General features: G+C 48.5%; 1 protein-coding gene across 1 annotated transcript in view; it reads left to right on the top strand.

The window, feature by feature from the left end:
- The window catches only part of LOC120019822 (histone-lysine N-methyltransferase 2C-like), a 129,689-nt gene that overhangs the window by 83,150 nt on the left and 31,224 nt on the right, over nt 1–15,315 (top strand). The window contains exons 31-40 of the mRNA XM_038963235.1: nt 55–128; nt 507–740; nt 993–2,981; nt 3,224–3,510; nt 3,913–5,540; nt 5,741–5,919; nt 6,031–6,094; nt 6,280–6,512; nt 6,829–8,565; nt 9,095–9,298. Coding sequence (XP_038819163.1) covers nt 55–128; nt 507–740; nt 993–2,981; nt 3,224–3,510; nt 3,913–5,540; nt 5,741–5,919; nt 6,031–6,094; nt 6,280–6,512; nt 6,829–8,565; nt 9,095–9,298 — 6,629 coding nt within the window. The remainder of the gene's footprint in view (nt 1–54; nt 129–506; nt 741–992; nt 2,982–3,223; nt 3,511–3,912; nt 5,541–5,740; nt 5,920–6,030; nt 6,095–6,279; nt 6,513–6,828; nt 8,566–9,094; nt 9,299–15,315) is intronic.

The raw sequence follows: 15,315 nt of genomic DNA, 5'->3' as shown, positions 1-15,315 counted from the left end.
GCTGCAGTCTGTTTTAGTCATATAAAAAAATTATCTTCCTTCGGCACTCTACAGACTGGTCTACAAGAGTCAAACAGATTGCAAAGCTATGGAGGAAAGCAAGTTCTCAAGACAGGGCCCCATATGTGGTAAGATGCATTTCATTCTTCTTAAATTACTTATTGTCCCCAGTAGACAGACATGCATTGAACATGTGAGAATGTGAAGATATTGTAATATCTCTGTCTCCCTTAATTAAACTTTAGTTTGATGTGGTATTGATTTTATGAGTCAGACTACTACGTATTGCCGCTTTAACAAGAAGAACCTCAGTTTTCAGTGTTAACCTCACTACAGAACCTGTCATTTCTGGCAGAGGCCATGTTTTAATGACCTGCACTTGATCAAATAATGACTGGAAGAAAAGAAAAAACTATTCGTAATCGTCTCCAAAGGTTTCTATGGCACCAGCTGAAATTATTTATTATGTGTGTGTGTATTTGTCTGCGACTGATTTTTCTCCGCAGCAAAAAGCAAGGGACAACCGGGCTGCTCTGCGCATCAACAAGGTCCAGATGTCCAACGAGAGTCTGAAGAGGCAGCAGTCGCAGCAGATTCCCCTGTCCCAGCAGCCTCCCGTCTCACTGCAACTCCCCGACGAGGTGTTTGACCCCAACATACCTCTAGACACAGACTTGCTCTTTAAGGACCCTTTGAAACCCAAAGAGTCAGAGCATGAGCAAGAGTGGAAGTTTAGACAGGTAAGATTGTATTCAGAGAAGTGAGGTAGTAGTAATGTGGCCTGTAGTAGTGTGGCCTGCAGGCAGGTTAGTGTGTGTGAGATGCAACCAGGTGAGATGCAGTTTAGGAAGGCCCCCCCCAAAAAATACATTAGTCAAATAGTCTCTTTTTTGTCTTTGTAATTTAGGCTGCAAAGCAAACATGCATTGCTTGTGAAGTCACTATTGAATAAACTGAACATGTTTTGCCTTTTCATCCTGTTCTTACGACAGCAAATGAGACAGAAAAGCAGGCAGCAAGCCAAGATCGAAGCCACCCAGAAGCTGGAGCAGGTGAAGAACGAGCAGCTGCAGCAGCAGCAACAGCAGTCAGGCAGCCAGTCGGAGGGAGACGGTAACAACAGTAGCAACCAGAGCCCTTCCTCCCAGCACGGCAGCAACGGCAGCATGTCCCCCATGCAGCACAGCACCGGAGGTAAAGAGGGCTTCCTCCGACATCAACTGACAGGGACGCCCACCTCAGGGCCCCCCGAAGACGTGTTTCTGCGGCCCCCTCCTCCCCCTCCCTCAGGGGGTTCCTCTCAGCCCCAGTCCCCCCAGGTGTTCTCCCCTGGCTCCTCCGGCTCCAGACCCTCCTCTCCCTGTGACCCTTACGCTAAGATGGTGGGCACCCCCAGGCCTCCAACTCTAGGATCCGGCGCAAGCCGCAGAATGTCCATGGAGTCTGGCAAGTCTCCCACCTCTCTGATGGATCAGCAGGACAGAGGGAGGCTCACATCTCCCGCTCATGAGGCTTTTGGTTCGCCCACTTCCATGAGTAGGGAGATGGATCCCTATGCCAAGCCCCCTGACACCCCCAGGCCTGTTGCTGCGGACATGGACCCCTTCCTAAAGCCTATGGGCCCACCCAGAGTCAACCAGGGTCCTCAGGGGAGGCCCCCGATGGGCTCTCCAGTGCGGGGAGACCCTTACTCCAGACCCATGATCCGCCAAGAGGCCTACCAACGGATGGCTCAAAACAGGATGATCCTGTCAGACCCTTACTCTAGACCTCTGTTAGCTCCCATCCCGGGAAGCAACGAGCAGGGCTCAGTGCCTCAGTCTCTATTCAAGACCCCCATGCCTCCGCCCCAGGCCCAGGACCCCTTCAACAGACCAATGGGACACCTGTCAGACAGATTCTCTCAGCAGGGAGACCCCTACTCTCAGGCCTCTCTTACTCCACGACCCCACGACAGTTTCACCAGTCCACCCAGGATGGCCCAGCACCATCCCCTGGGCCACCCCTTCCCCCAGCCCGGCCCAATAGCACAGTTACCTAACAGAAACCCTTACGCTCATGCTCCCTCTACCCCAAGGCCCGACCACTTCACATATGACCCCTTCACCCAGCCCCCTGGAAACCCAAGACCCTCTTCAGACCCCTATGCTCAGATGTCAGGTACCACTCGACCCATGAATGACCCCAGTTGCCAACTTCCTGGAAACAGACCGTTCTTTGAGTCCAGCTACGCTCGACCTCCAGGAACCCCTCGCCCACACGACAACTACGGTCAGTCTTCGGACCCTTACTCCCAGCAGCCCAACACTCCTGGCCCTGGCATGAACCAGTTCCCTCACCCACACCCCCAAGCACCTGGTCAGAGGATGTCCCCCGGGCACTCCATGGACCCCTACGCCCAGCAACCTGGTACCCCTCGGCCCCCCATGGGAGAGAGGTTCTCCAAGTCCCCAGGCAGCCAGAGGCTAGCCCCCATGGATCCCTATGCTAGCCAACCTGGAACCCCCAGGCCTATGAGTGGTGACATGTTCTCCCAGACCCCCAGGCCGATGCTGAGTGACCCGTACGCCCAAGCTCCAGGAACCCCCCGGCCAGGGATGGGGCCTGACGGGCTGGGCAGACTGCAGGGGCAGAGGCCTGGTCCCATGGGGAACCAGCAGGACCCTTTCTCCACTCAAGGCGTTAGGCCCCAAGACGCTCCCTTCCCGCACCCTGGGTCACAGACACCAAAGCATCACGGTGGGATGGCCGATGATGGATTCTCTCCGTCACCATCCAGACGTCCCAACCAGACGCCTGTCCATGATCCTTATGAGCAGGCACCCATCCCCCCCTGTCCACAGCCAGCAGAAAGACTGGAGATGAAGGAGCAGCAAGGCCAGGACCCTGGAGGACAGCTGCAAAGACCCTCCCAGATGCCTGGAACCTCCTCTGAGGTTCAGAGTGTCTCCCTGGCCGACAGTGAGGAGAGACTCAGACAGGTAGGAGGACTGACACTTGTTTTTAACTGCTCTTATCTTTATTTAAAGCATTATCTTTCAGAGATTAATTTCATCCGCTTCAGTATTCACTTAAATAAAATGTTTTATCCCTTGGCAAGCTGGAAGCCATGGTGATTAATAGCTTATACATTTCTATCACTTTTAATTTTTCAAACAAATATTCAGTAGAGTTCAGGCATGAATTATCTAGTTGGAGGTCTGACTACTCGTGTTTTATTTAGCGTCAACGCATCCGAGAGCTGATCCTGAAGCAGCAGCAGCAGAGGAGTGCCATCCGCCAGGAGAACGCTGGTAACATGGCCCCTGGCACCCCTCGACCCTGGCCCCATGAGGGCCACGGACAGCAGTGCGAGATATTCAGTCGGCCCCCTCCACCCTACCCTGGGCAAGGACCCATGAGGTTCCCTGGACCCTTCCCAGGGGACCAGCGTGGCCCTTTCCCTAATGAGGGCCAGTTCCCCAGAGGACAACATCCTGGGGATCCTAATATCAGACATCAGGGGCCAAGGTTAGTAACTGGAATTACTGTCCTTACAGAGGTTACAGTAAACATGTCGTCCCCCATGAATGATGCAGCGCCAATTGAGATATCGCGTGTAATTACATTTCAGTTCATTACTATAGCTTCCGCCTTGCGCCAATCAGTGTCATTTTGTAAATGCTGGATCTCTATGGCAAGACAAGTCATTCACCCAAGTTTTGTCAAAATTGTCCCAGTGCTGTCGGAGATATGGACGGAGACCGATCCACAGTCGTGGGGGACAATAAATAAGACTATCTTTTATATGACTCATGAAATTTGTAATCTAAGAGAAAACAAAATTAGTCTCTCTAGATTGAATGTGGAGAATGTCTGAGAAAATTCAGCACAGGAATATGTATTAAAATATGTTTATTTTCTATCTCTCAGGTTTGCATTTCCACCTGGTGGGCCGGGACCTCACGGAGGACAGGAGTTCTTCCTCAGAGGCCCCCACCCCATGCAGGACATCCACCCGGGGATGAGACGCTCTCTGTCCGTGGACATGGCCAAGTCCGTGGGGGGCAACCCCAACCCTTTGGGGCTGCCACAGCATTTCCCTCCTCGCGGCCTGCCAATGCAGCAGCACAACATCATGGGTCAGCCTTTCATCGAGCTGAGACACAGAGCCCCTGACAGCAGACTTCGCCTCCCCTTCGGTCCCAACGCTATGGATCAATGTCCCAACATGGATCCCAACCTCCAGCCCCAAAGGCCTCCTGGTTTCATGGGAGGGCCTGAGTTCAGGTTCCCTCCAGGTATGAACCAAGATGGCCCCAGGATGATGATGGATTCCATGGTGAACCAGCAGGTTGGCCAGAGCCAGCTGTCCTCTAGCATGGAGAACCTCCACCAGCAGCAGCAGGCTCAGATGCAAGGGGGCACCATGCCCAGGCAAGCCCAGCTGATGAGGTCCATGAGCCAGCCAGCTTCGAACGAGTCCCAGAGTATGTCAGCTTCTTCCATGATGACGCCAGGGCCATCTGTTGGACACACTGATGATCAGGGAGTCTCCATGGCTAACAACCACGATGGAGTGGAGGAGAAACTGGACACCGTCGAATCGGCTGTCAAAGACCTGGAAGACGTGGAGGTAAAGGACCTGGTCGATGCCGATCTGGACAACCTAAACCTGGATCCGGAAGAAGAAGACGGCAAAGACCTGGACCTGGAGACCAATGATTTGCACCTGGATGACTTCCTGACATCAGGGAAGTTCGACATCATCGCGTACACCGACCCTGACCTGAACGATATCAAGAAGGACATGTTCAACGAGGAGTTGGAGCTTAGTGACCCCATGGAAGACCACAGTGATGCCTCAGACTTCCAGAAGGCTTTGTCTGAGAAGAGGAACTTCCACTCTAGCTGTGGTGGTGCTGCATCTTCCTTCTCTAATTTAACATCTGGAATGGGGAAGTCAGAGGGAACGGCCGAGAAGTATTCCTCGTCAGCTGACGTCAAACAGGAAGTGAGCTGTACACAAAGCGCCGCTTCCTCTCTGCCCTCGAAGCAGAAGATCAAAATGGTAGACGGAGACAACCTGTCCCAGACGTCCAATGGCAGGACGGACCAGCAAGCAGACGGAAACACTAACAACCAATCAGGAGTGCTCTCTGACTCCACCCCAGTCCTCTCTAGCTTACTAATCAAGCAGCAGCCAGAGGACTCCTCCTCTGACAATCAAGGCAGTGGTAACTCTATGGCACAGCCAAACCAAGATGCTCAGAACAACTCCCAAACCATGGATCCCACTAGCAGGGGAGAAGGAGAAGTAGAAACATCCATGTCTACCTTTGAGATAGACCAGAGTGGGTTGACCCCAGCTCAGCAGGCCCTGTTGGTCCAGACGTTGGGCCAGGTGGGGCCAGGGGGGCACAGACCCCTGCTGCTGGAGGAGCAGCCCCTCCTCCTACAGGACCTGCTGGACCAGGAGAGGCAGGAGCAGCAGCAGCAGAGGCAGATGCAGGCCATGATCCGACAACGCTCCTCCAGTGACTCCTTCTTCCCCAACATCGGTAACTAGATGTTTTTCATTCAGGCTAAATGCTTTTATTCCAGTTCAAACAAGTTATTTACCTTCACATTTTGTATGAGAAATAAATAGTATGAATATAAGTGGTATGCATAGAGTAATTTGTCTATAAAATAAATCATTGAGGACATTTGTCTTTAGTAATGGGCAAGTTGCTGACCGCACATCTTTTTTTGTCTGCAGATTTTGACGCAATCACTGACCCTATTATGAAAGCAAAGATGGTCGCTCTGAAAGGCATCAACAAAGTCATGGTTCAAAACAACATGGGAATGACACCGATGGTCATGAACAGGTTTCCACCTGGTGCTGCAGCACCGTGTCCTGAAAGCGCCTCTGCTCCTCCACAGGCCGTTGGACAGGTAACTGAACCGCTTATCACCAAATCAGTTCTCTCAAGTCATCTTTCATACACAAACCATACTAGGAAACACAAATTATAACAACAATTTGTTTGTCTCTTTCAAAACCAGGATGGCAAGCTGACACCCGCGGTGGCAAGGCCCAACCCTCCGAGTTTTGGATCAGATTTTGTCAGTAAGTTCCATTTCAAATTGTCAGTAAATTCATCTTTTGATTTACGAGTCAAAGTTCAATAATAATGGCATAAAATAAAATTCTGTCTCCCCTAAGATATTTTTTTGGCTTAGCCCATAGGGTGTTTTTAAGAAATGCTGTTCAAAATATGTCATTAAACTCACTATCTGTTATCTCTCCCTCAGATAATGCTCAGAAGGCTCAGTACGAGGAGTGGCTCCAGGAGACCCAGCAGCTGCTCCAGATGCAGCAGAAGTTTCTGGAGGAGAAGATCGGAGCCCACAGGAAGGCCAAGAAGGCCCTGTGCGCCAAGCAGCGCACAGCCAAGAAGGCTGGGAGGGAGTTTGCTGAGGAGGACGCAGAGCAGCTCAAACATGTCACAGAGCAGCAGAGTGTAGTCCAGAAACAGCTGGAGCAGGTAAATGCTGCTGAGGGCACTCTTTCTTTCACCTTTTTCCATCAGCACTTCCTCTCACCCTTGCACTATGCTCTCAGTTCAACTCTCAAACTGCCCTTGCTTGGAGAGCTATGTTTTGAGCCCCTTGTCAAAAATGTTGATTCTTTCTTCAGTTATTCAGACATAATTTCAAGGCTCCTCATAATGATCATGAATATGCATTAAATGATGCCAATGAAAACATTTAATTGTTATTGTCTTTGTTGGGGTTTGAGACATGCATTGTCATGTGTTTGCCTAATTGCTCATGAATTGTGTTTGGTTCTTGTCCTTTCAGATCCGGAAGCAGCAGAAAGAGCACGCCGAACTGATCGAGGAGTATCAAGTGAAGCAGCAGCAGCAGGGTGGCAGTGGCATGCCTCCCACTGTGATGCCAGCGACTGTGCCAGGGATGCCACCAATGCAGGGTGTTCCTGGTTGCAAGGTACCAAGCGGGCCTCCGATGAACCAACAGCCACCTATGAACCCCATGATGCATCAGGTGCCACTACATCCAGGCCAGCCGAACGCCCCTCCACAACACATGCCGATAACCAACCAACCAGGCTGGCATCCTGGAGCTCCCATGCCCATTGGTGGCCCCAATATACCCCCTCAGATTCCCATGGGAAACCCAGCTCAGCAGCCCTCCCAGATGCCCCAGCAGATGCCTCCCCAGATGCCCCAGCAGATCCCCATAGAAAACCAACCTCAGACTCAACCCGGTGGGGTCACAACCCCACAGGGCTCTGGTTTGAAGTTTGACGACAACAACCCGTTCAGCGAGGGCTTCCAGGAGAGAGAGCGCAGGGAGAGGCTGAGAGAGCAGCAGGAGAGGCAGAGGGTCCAGCTGATGCAGGAGGTAGAGCGCCAACGGGCACTGAAACAACGCATGGAGATGGAACAGCAAGGCTTGCTGGGGCCCGACGGTGGGAACATGGCGCCCATCTCACAGATGCCGTTCTTCAATGCCGAGCTGCCCCAGGACTTCATGCAGCCACAGAGGCTACAACTACCCCAACAGCAGCAGCAGTTGGGACCGATGTTTCCCCAGCAGCAGTCCATGCAGTCAGGGATGGGCTCTCCTCCTGGGGTCTACATGCAAGGCGGTGACCGGAGGGCCATGATGAGTAACGGGATGCTTCCTCAGGACATGGGGCCTGGTGGTTTTGGGCCTGATACCATGGGTCTACAGGGAGCTAACTTCTCCCAGGGTCCACCCAAACCCAGGAGGTTCAGTGGGCCAGGCATGATGCCTCAGATGCCCGGAGAAGGCCCCCCGTTTGGCGGAGACTCCTCCATCACACCCCTGCCTTCCAACTTCCCCGGCTCGGGTCAGTCTCTGATCCAGCTCTACTCCAACATCATCCCGGAAGAGAAGGGGAAGAAGAAGAGGAACAGAAAGAAGAAGAAAGACAACGACGACGCAGATTCCGTTAAAACCCCGTCCACGCCGCACTCTGACCTCACAGCCCCTCTGACACCCTGCCGGTCGGACACATCCTCCACACCCACCAGGAACAACGCCCACCTCTTCGGGGACCAGGACCTCTCCAGGTCCCCCTTACTGGGCTCCTCCACCTCTACCCACAGCCACTCTGAGCTGGAAAGGCAGCTCTCTGGAGAAGGTTTGGGGGTGGGTGGTGGTGGGCAGCCTGGAGGGATGAGCAGCCTCCCATCAGATGTCGCCAGGGCCCAGGCTCTGGAGCAGGAGCGCATCCTCAGCAACATCAAGCTGGAGCAGACTGAGAGCACCGAGTGCGCCTCATCCGACATGTGCTCAGGGATGGGCATAGTAAAGGAGGAGGGTGGACCTGCAGCACAGAGCCCCTCGCACGGTGGGGGAGCCAAGGGGGAGTCTGGGGGTAATAACGAGCTCCTCAAACACCTGTTGAAGAACAAGCAGACACCTCTTAATGGACCAGGGCTTCCCCACCAACGGACAGACGAGAGCCTGAGGTTTGAGGAGGAGGAGGAGGTGGCTACGGACTGCAAGGCCCTGCTGCTGAGGCAGAGCTCCATGGACAGCAATGGGGTGAGTCTCACTCTGTCTGGCAGATAAGGCACGGCAGTGGAGGCTGGTGGAGGCTAAATTGCAACAGCTGGGATGGATTGAATGGAACAGTTCCTTTCCATTCATTACAGTGAGCCTGTCCTCCGATTTCTCCCTCGACCAGCCTCCATTGAGTCAGTGATCGCTAGCTTGCTATGTAGGTAGATGAGCAGCCAGTGTGAGTCACAGCCAAGCCAAGCAGGCTCAGTGAATCAGTCAAATGGGTCGTGTCTCTCGCTGCCTGCGACAAACTGCTGTGAGTCATAGTAGGACGCAGTATTTTAGGCTGAGTCATGATTGTTTAAATGTTTTTTGAAAACACTCAGACATACCCAAAAGGCTTAAGAGTTGACATTTGACTATTTATTTATTGACGGTTATCATCCTTCTTGATGTCATGTTTATTTATTTTTATAGATATTGTTGTGCTTGGTCATGAGAGCGACACTGCTGTCTTATCAGTTCCTCTGTTAAATGGACAATAAAGTCATCTTTATCTACCTTCTCCCAGGCGTATTCAGACGGACAGATGTCTGGCCTGCCAGAGTTCCCAGGACCGCTGCTAGCAGGACAGGAGAAAAAGAAAGGCAGGAACAAGAGGACCCCCAAGGGAGGGGAGAGGCCCGCCTCTCGCTACAGGAAGAGGAAGAAAGAGGGGGAGGAGAAGCAACTGGTACACTGTAGCACAGATGCACTAATGACCCAGCTAAAACAGGTAGGGGATATACCTAAACATCACATAACACTAGGGAGTATGTAGTCTGCGACAGAGAAGAAGCCAATGATGAAATAGTAAAAGGAGCACTGTTGATTCTCTAAACACACTTCAGAGTATAGACTACTTCTAACACCGGTAGGCCACATTCAGCATGCAGAAAGGCTACATGTACTCACATGTATCTCGCATTGAGGGGAGGTGAATTCTCCCTTCAGAGATAGTTCTTTACACTACTCAATCTTTAGCAGTGCTGTGATACATTGACCACAGAGCTAACTAATTACAGATAGGATAGGACGGTGCCCCTGGTGTGTGTATGCTGATACCATTACATGTATCATAGCCAAATACACTACATGACCAAAAGTATGTGGACACCTGCTTGTTGAACATCTCATTCCAAAATCATGGGCATTAATATGGAGTTATGCCCCCCTTTGCTGCTATAACAGCCTCCACTCTTCTGGGAAGGCTTTCCACTAGATGTTGGAACATTGCTGCGGGGACTTGCTTCCATTCAGCCACAAGCATTAGTGAGGTTGGGCCCTGATGTTGGACGATTATGCATTGCTCGCAATCGGCGTTCCAATTCATCCCAAAGATGTTCGATGGGTTTGAGGTCAGGGCTCTGTGCAGGCCAGTCAAGTTCTTCCACACTGATCTCGACAAAGCATTTATTTTTGGACCTTGCTTTGTGTAAGGGGGCATTGTCATGCTGAAACAGGAAAGGGCCTTCCCCAAACTGTTGCCACAAAGTTGGAAGCACAGAATCGTCTAGAATGTCATTGTATGCTGTAGCCCGAACTATGACAAACAGCCCCAGACCGTTATTCCTCCTCCACCAAACTTGACAGTTGGCACTAGTGTTGGGGTAGGTAGCGTACTCCTGGCATCCGCCAAACCCAGATTAGTCTGTCGGGCTGCCAGATGGTGAAACATGATTCATCACTCCAGAGAATGCGATTCCACTGCTCCAGAGTCCAATGGTGGCGAGCTTTACACCACTCCAGCCGACACTTGGCATTGTACATGGTGATCTTAGGTTTGTGTGCGGCTGCTTGGCCATGGAAACCCATTTAATAAAACTCCCGACAAACAGTTGTTGTGCTGACGTTCCTTTCCAGAGGCAGTTTGGAACTCGTAATGAGTGTTGCACCCAAGGACAGATGATTTCTACATCACAGGCCAGCCGAACGCCCCTCCACAACACATGCCGATAACCAACCAACCAGACTGGCATCCTGGAGCTCCCATGCCCATTGGTGGCCCCAATATACCCCCTCAGATTCCCATGGGAAACCCAGCTCAGCAGCCCTCCCAGATGCCCCAGCAGATGCCTCCCCAGATGCCCCAGCAGATCCCCATAGAAAACCAACCTCAGACTCAACCCGGTGGGGTCACAACGGTCCCGTTCTGTGAGCTTGTGGCTGAGCCGTTGTTGCTCCTAGACTTTTCCACTTCATAATAACAGTACTTACAGTTGACCTGGGCAGCTCTTGCAGGGCAGAAATTTGACAAACTGACTTGTTGGAAAGGTGGCCTCCTATGACGGTGCCACATTGAAAGTCACTGAGCTCTTCAGTATGGCCATTCTACTGCCAATGTTTGTCTATGGAGATTGCATGGCTGTGCGCTTGATTTTATACACCTGTCAGCAATGGGTGTGGCTGAAATAGCAGAGTCCACTAATTTGAAGGGGTGTCCACATACTTTTGTGTATATATAGTGATTATGGACTAGCAAATTATGCCCCCCCCCCATGGTGCTGTTCATTCATTAAGTCTGATCATATAATGTCTTCATAAATGGCTGTAGTTAAATGGAATAGAAACTACACAGTTTGATTTGCATACTGCTATCCACATTTTGATGGCATAGAACCATATATGAAATGTAGAAAATGATGTTCATTGAAACAAATTGTCGTTGAATACTGGGTGCTGCTACACCATACTGTGTGCATCTCATTGATAAATGAGACATAAATTATAATGTTCTTCTTACCAAAGGTTATTATAAAACAGTCAACCAGCTCTTTAGAGTTACAATTTACTCGGTGCTTTGTCAAAGTTAAATTACTGTCATTTTGGTAAGTAATTGCTGTCAGTTTTATTCCCATGTGGGAAGAATAATTGTAGAAAATGAATTTAATGGAAATCTAGGCTTTCAAAACACACTTCAATTAGAAATACCCGATAATCACTGTAAACCATAAACAAGTACAAATTACACACAGACTTCAACTAAACACATAGCCACCACAGCAGAGTTGAAAATGTGAGTAATACCGCAGGCATGTTAATTGGAGTGGTGCTATTTGTGTTCATATATCTGAGGTAATTATGGAATTTTGCAGGGAGTTTTACACCACTAGAACATTCCTCTCACTTCACAGACAGTGCCTTCATAAAGTATTCATACTCCTTGACTTATTCCACATTTTGTTGTTGCAGCCTGACATTAAAATGTATGAAATCTATTATTATAATTTTTTACCTATCTACACACAATACCCCATAATGAAGAAGTGAAGACATGTTTTTAGACATTATTGCCAATTTATTGAAAATGGAATAATACAGATATCTAATTTACATAAGTATTCACAACCCTGAGTCATTACATGTTGTAATCGCTGCCAAAGGTGATTCTAACTGTGAGTCTTTCTGTGTACATCTCTAAGAGCTTTGCAAACCTGGATTGTACAATATTTGCACGTTATTCTTTTTTAATTTCTTCAAGCTCTGTCAAGTTAGTTGTTCATCATTACTAGAAAGCCATTTTCAAGTCTTGTCATAGATTTTCAAGACGATTTGAGTCGAAACTGTAACTAGGCCACTCAGGCACATTCAAAGTCATCTTGGAATATTTGGCTTTGTGTTTTAGGTTATTGTCCTGCTCAAAGGTGAATTTGTCTCCCATTGTCTGTTGGAAAGCAGACTGAACCAGGTTTTACTCTAGGATTTTGCCTGTGCTTAGCTCTAATCCATTAATTTTTATCCTAAAAATCTCCCTAGTCCTTGCCGATTACAATCATACCCATAACATGATGTGTGAAAAGTGGTACTCTGTGAGGTGTTGTTGGATTTGCCCCAAGCATAACGCTTTGTATTCAGGAGATAAAGTTAATTTCTTTGCCACATTTTTGGCAGATTTACTTTAGTGCCTTATTGCAAACAGGATGCATGTTTTGGAATATTTTTTATTATGTACAGGCTTCTTTCACTCTGTCATTTAGGTTAGCATTGTGGAGTAACTAATGTTGATCCATCCTCAGTTTTATCCTTTCACAGCCATTAAACTCTAACTGTTTTAAAGTCACCATTAGCCTCATGGTGAAATCCCTGACTGGTTTCCTTCCTCTCCGCCAACTGAGTTAGGAAGGACACCTACAGTTGAAGTCGGAAGTTTACATACACCTTACCCACCTTTTTCACAATTCCTGACATTTAATCCTAGTAAAAATGATCTGTCTTAGGTCAGTTAGGATCACCACTTTATTTTAAGAATGTGAAATGTCAGAATAATAGTAGAGAGAATGATTTATTTCAGCTTTTATTTCTTTCATCACATTCCCAGTGGGTCAGAAGTTTACATACGCTCAATTAGTATTTGGGAGCATTGCTTTTAAATTGTTTGACTTGGGTCAAATGTTTCAGGTAGCCTTCCACAAGCTTCCCACAATAAATTGGGTGAATTTTGGCCCATTCCTCCTGACAGAGCTGGTGTAACTGAGCCAGGTTTGTAGTTCTCATTGCTCGCACACGCTTTTTCAGTTCTGACAACACATTTTTCTATAGGATTGAGGTCAGGGCTTTGTGATGGCCACTCCAGTACCTTGACTTCGTTGTCCTTAAACCATTTTGCCACAACTTTGCCGCCCTTTGCCTTGATGACAGCTTTGCACCCGCTTGGCATTCTCTCAACCAGCTTCACCTGGAATGCTTTTCCAACAGTCTTGAAGGAGTTCCCACATATGCTGAGCATGTGTTGGCTGCTTTTCCTTCACTCTGCCGGTCCGACTCATCCCAAACCATCTCAATTTGGTTGAGGTTGGGGGATTGTGGAGGCCAGGACATCTGATGCAACACTCCATCACTCTCCTTCTTGGTCAAATAGCCCTTACACAGCCTGGAGGTGTGTTGAGTCATTGTCCTGTTGAAAAACAAACAAGTCCCATTAAGCCCAAACAAGATGGGATGGCGTATCGCTGCAGAATGCTGTTGTAGCCATGCTGGTTAAGTGTGCCTTGAATTCTAAATAAATCACAGACAGTGTAACCAGCAAAGAACCCCCACATCATAACACCTCCTCCTCCATGCTTTACGGTGGGAAATACACATGCAGGGATCATCCATTTACCCACACAGCGTCTCACAAGACACGGCGGTTGGGACCAAAAATATCAAATTTGGACTCCAGACAAGTACAAATTTGCACCGTTCTAATGTCCATTGCTCTTGTGTCTTGGCCCAAGCAGTCTCTTCTTCTTATTGGTGTCCTTTAGTAGTGGTTTCTTTGTAGCAATTCGACCATGAAGGACTGATTCACACAGTCTCTTCTGAACAGTTGATGTTGAGATGTGTCTGTTACTTGAACTCTGTGAAGCATTTATTTTTTGCTGCAATTTCTGAGGCTGGTAACTCTAATGAACTTATCCACTGCAGCAGAGGTAACTCTGGGTCTTCCATTCCTGTGGCGGTCCTCGTAAGAGCCAGTTTCATCATAGCGCTTGATGGTTTTTGCGACTGCACTTGAAGAAACTTGAAATGTTCCATATTGAATGACCTTCATGTCTTAAAGTAATGATGGACTGTTGTTTCTCTTTGTTTATTTGAGCTGTTCTTGCCATAGATAGATAGAATAAGATAGCTCTATCTTCTACCTTGTCACAACACAACTGATTGGCTCAAACGCATTAAGAAGGAAAGATATTCCACAAATTAACTTTTAAGAAGGCACACTCATGAAGCTGGTTGAGAGAATGCCTAGAGTGTGCAAAGCTGCCATTAAGTTAAAGGGTGGTTATTTGAAGAATAGATTTTGATTTAACACTTTTTTGGTTACTACATGATTTCATATGTGTTATTTAATGGTATTGATGTCTCCACTATTATTCTAAAATGTAGAAAAGCATAAAAAGAAAGAACAATTCTTGAATGAGTAGATTTTCTAAAACCTTTCACCAGTAGTGTACATTGGTTGTCAGGGGGAAGGTTGCCTACCGCTGCAAAGTAGACATGGGCTAGCCAAAAACAGTACAGAATGGGCTAGTCTAATGGTCATTTTATGGTCCCTGTAGTCTCGTTTTTATCCAACGCCTAGATCTTGAGTTAGGTCGCAGCAAGACATTACATTTTTTTCCTAATGCTAGGGACCATGTTATAAATCCAATGTGGTTCTCTGAATGGATCATGACGAGAGGCAGGGAGTGTGTTGTGTACCTCCAGTCAAGTTGATTTGCAAAGTTTCATCGACATTAATGTAATATTTGCTTAGATATGATGGTAGGGAGATATGAATTTAAACTTTAAAATTCAACCAATCCCAACTATTGTCGCGACTATAATCATCATTAGCTCATTCAACCCCTCTCCTTTCCCCTGGCTAAAAGTCTTCCCCAGGTTGTTGCTGTAAATGAAAATGTTTTGTGTTTATTAGGTGTCAAACAGAAAAGAAAAAAAACTGAAACAGGGAGGGACTATCTGGATGCATACCACTGCTGGCTTGCTTCTGAAGCTAAGCAGGGTTGGTCCTGGTCAGTCCCTGGATGGGAGACCAGATGCTGCTGGAAGTGGTGTTGGAGGACCAGTAGGAGGCACTCTTTCCTCTGGTCTAAAAAATATCCCAATGCCCCAGGGCACTGCCCTGTGTAGGGTGTCGTCTTTCGGACGGGATGTTAAACGGGTGTCCTGACTCTGAGGTCATTAAAGATCCCATGGCACTTATCGTAAGAGTAGGGGTGTTAACCCCGGTGTCCTGGCTAAATTCCCAATCTGGCCCTCAAACCATCA

The sequence above is a fragment of the Salvelinus namaycush genome, chromosome 25 (assembly GCF_016432855.1).
Source record: "Salvelinus namaycush isolate Seneca chromosome 25, SaNama_1.0, whole genome shotgun sequence".
Classification (NCBI taxonomy): domain Eukaryota; kingdom Metazoa; phylum Chordata; class Actinopteri; order Salmoniformes; family Salmonidae; genus Salvelinus; species Salvelinus namaycush.
The sequence above is the reverse complement of the archived record's forward strand: the minus strand, read 5'-3'. Positions and strand labels throughout refer to the sequence as shown.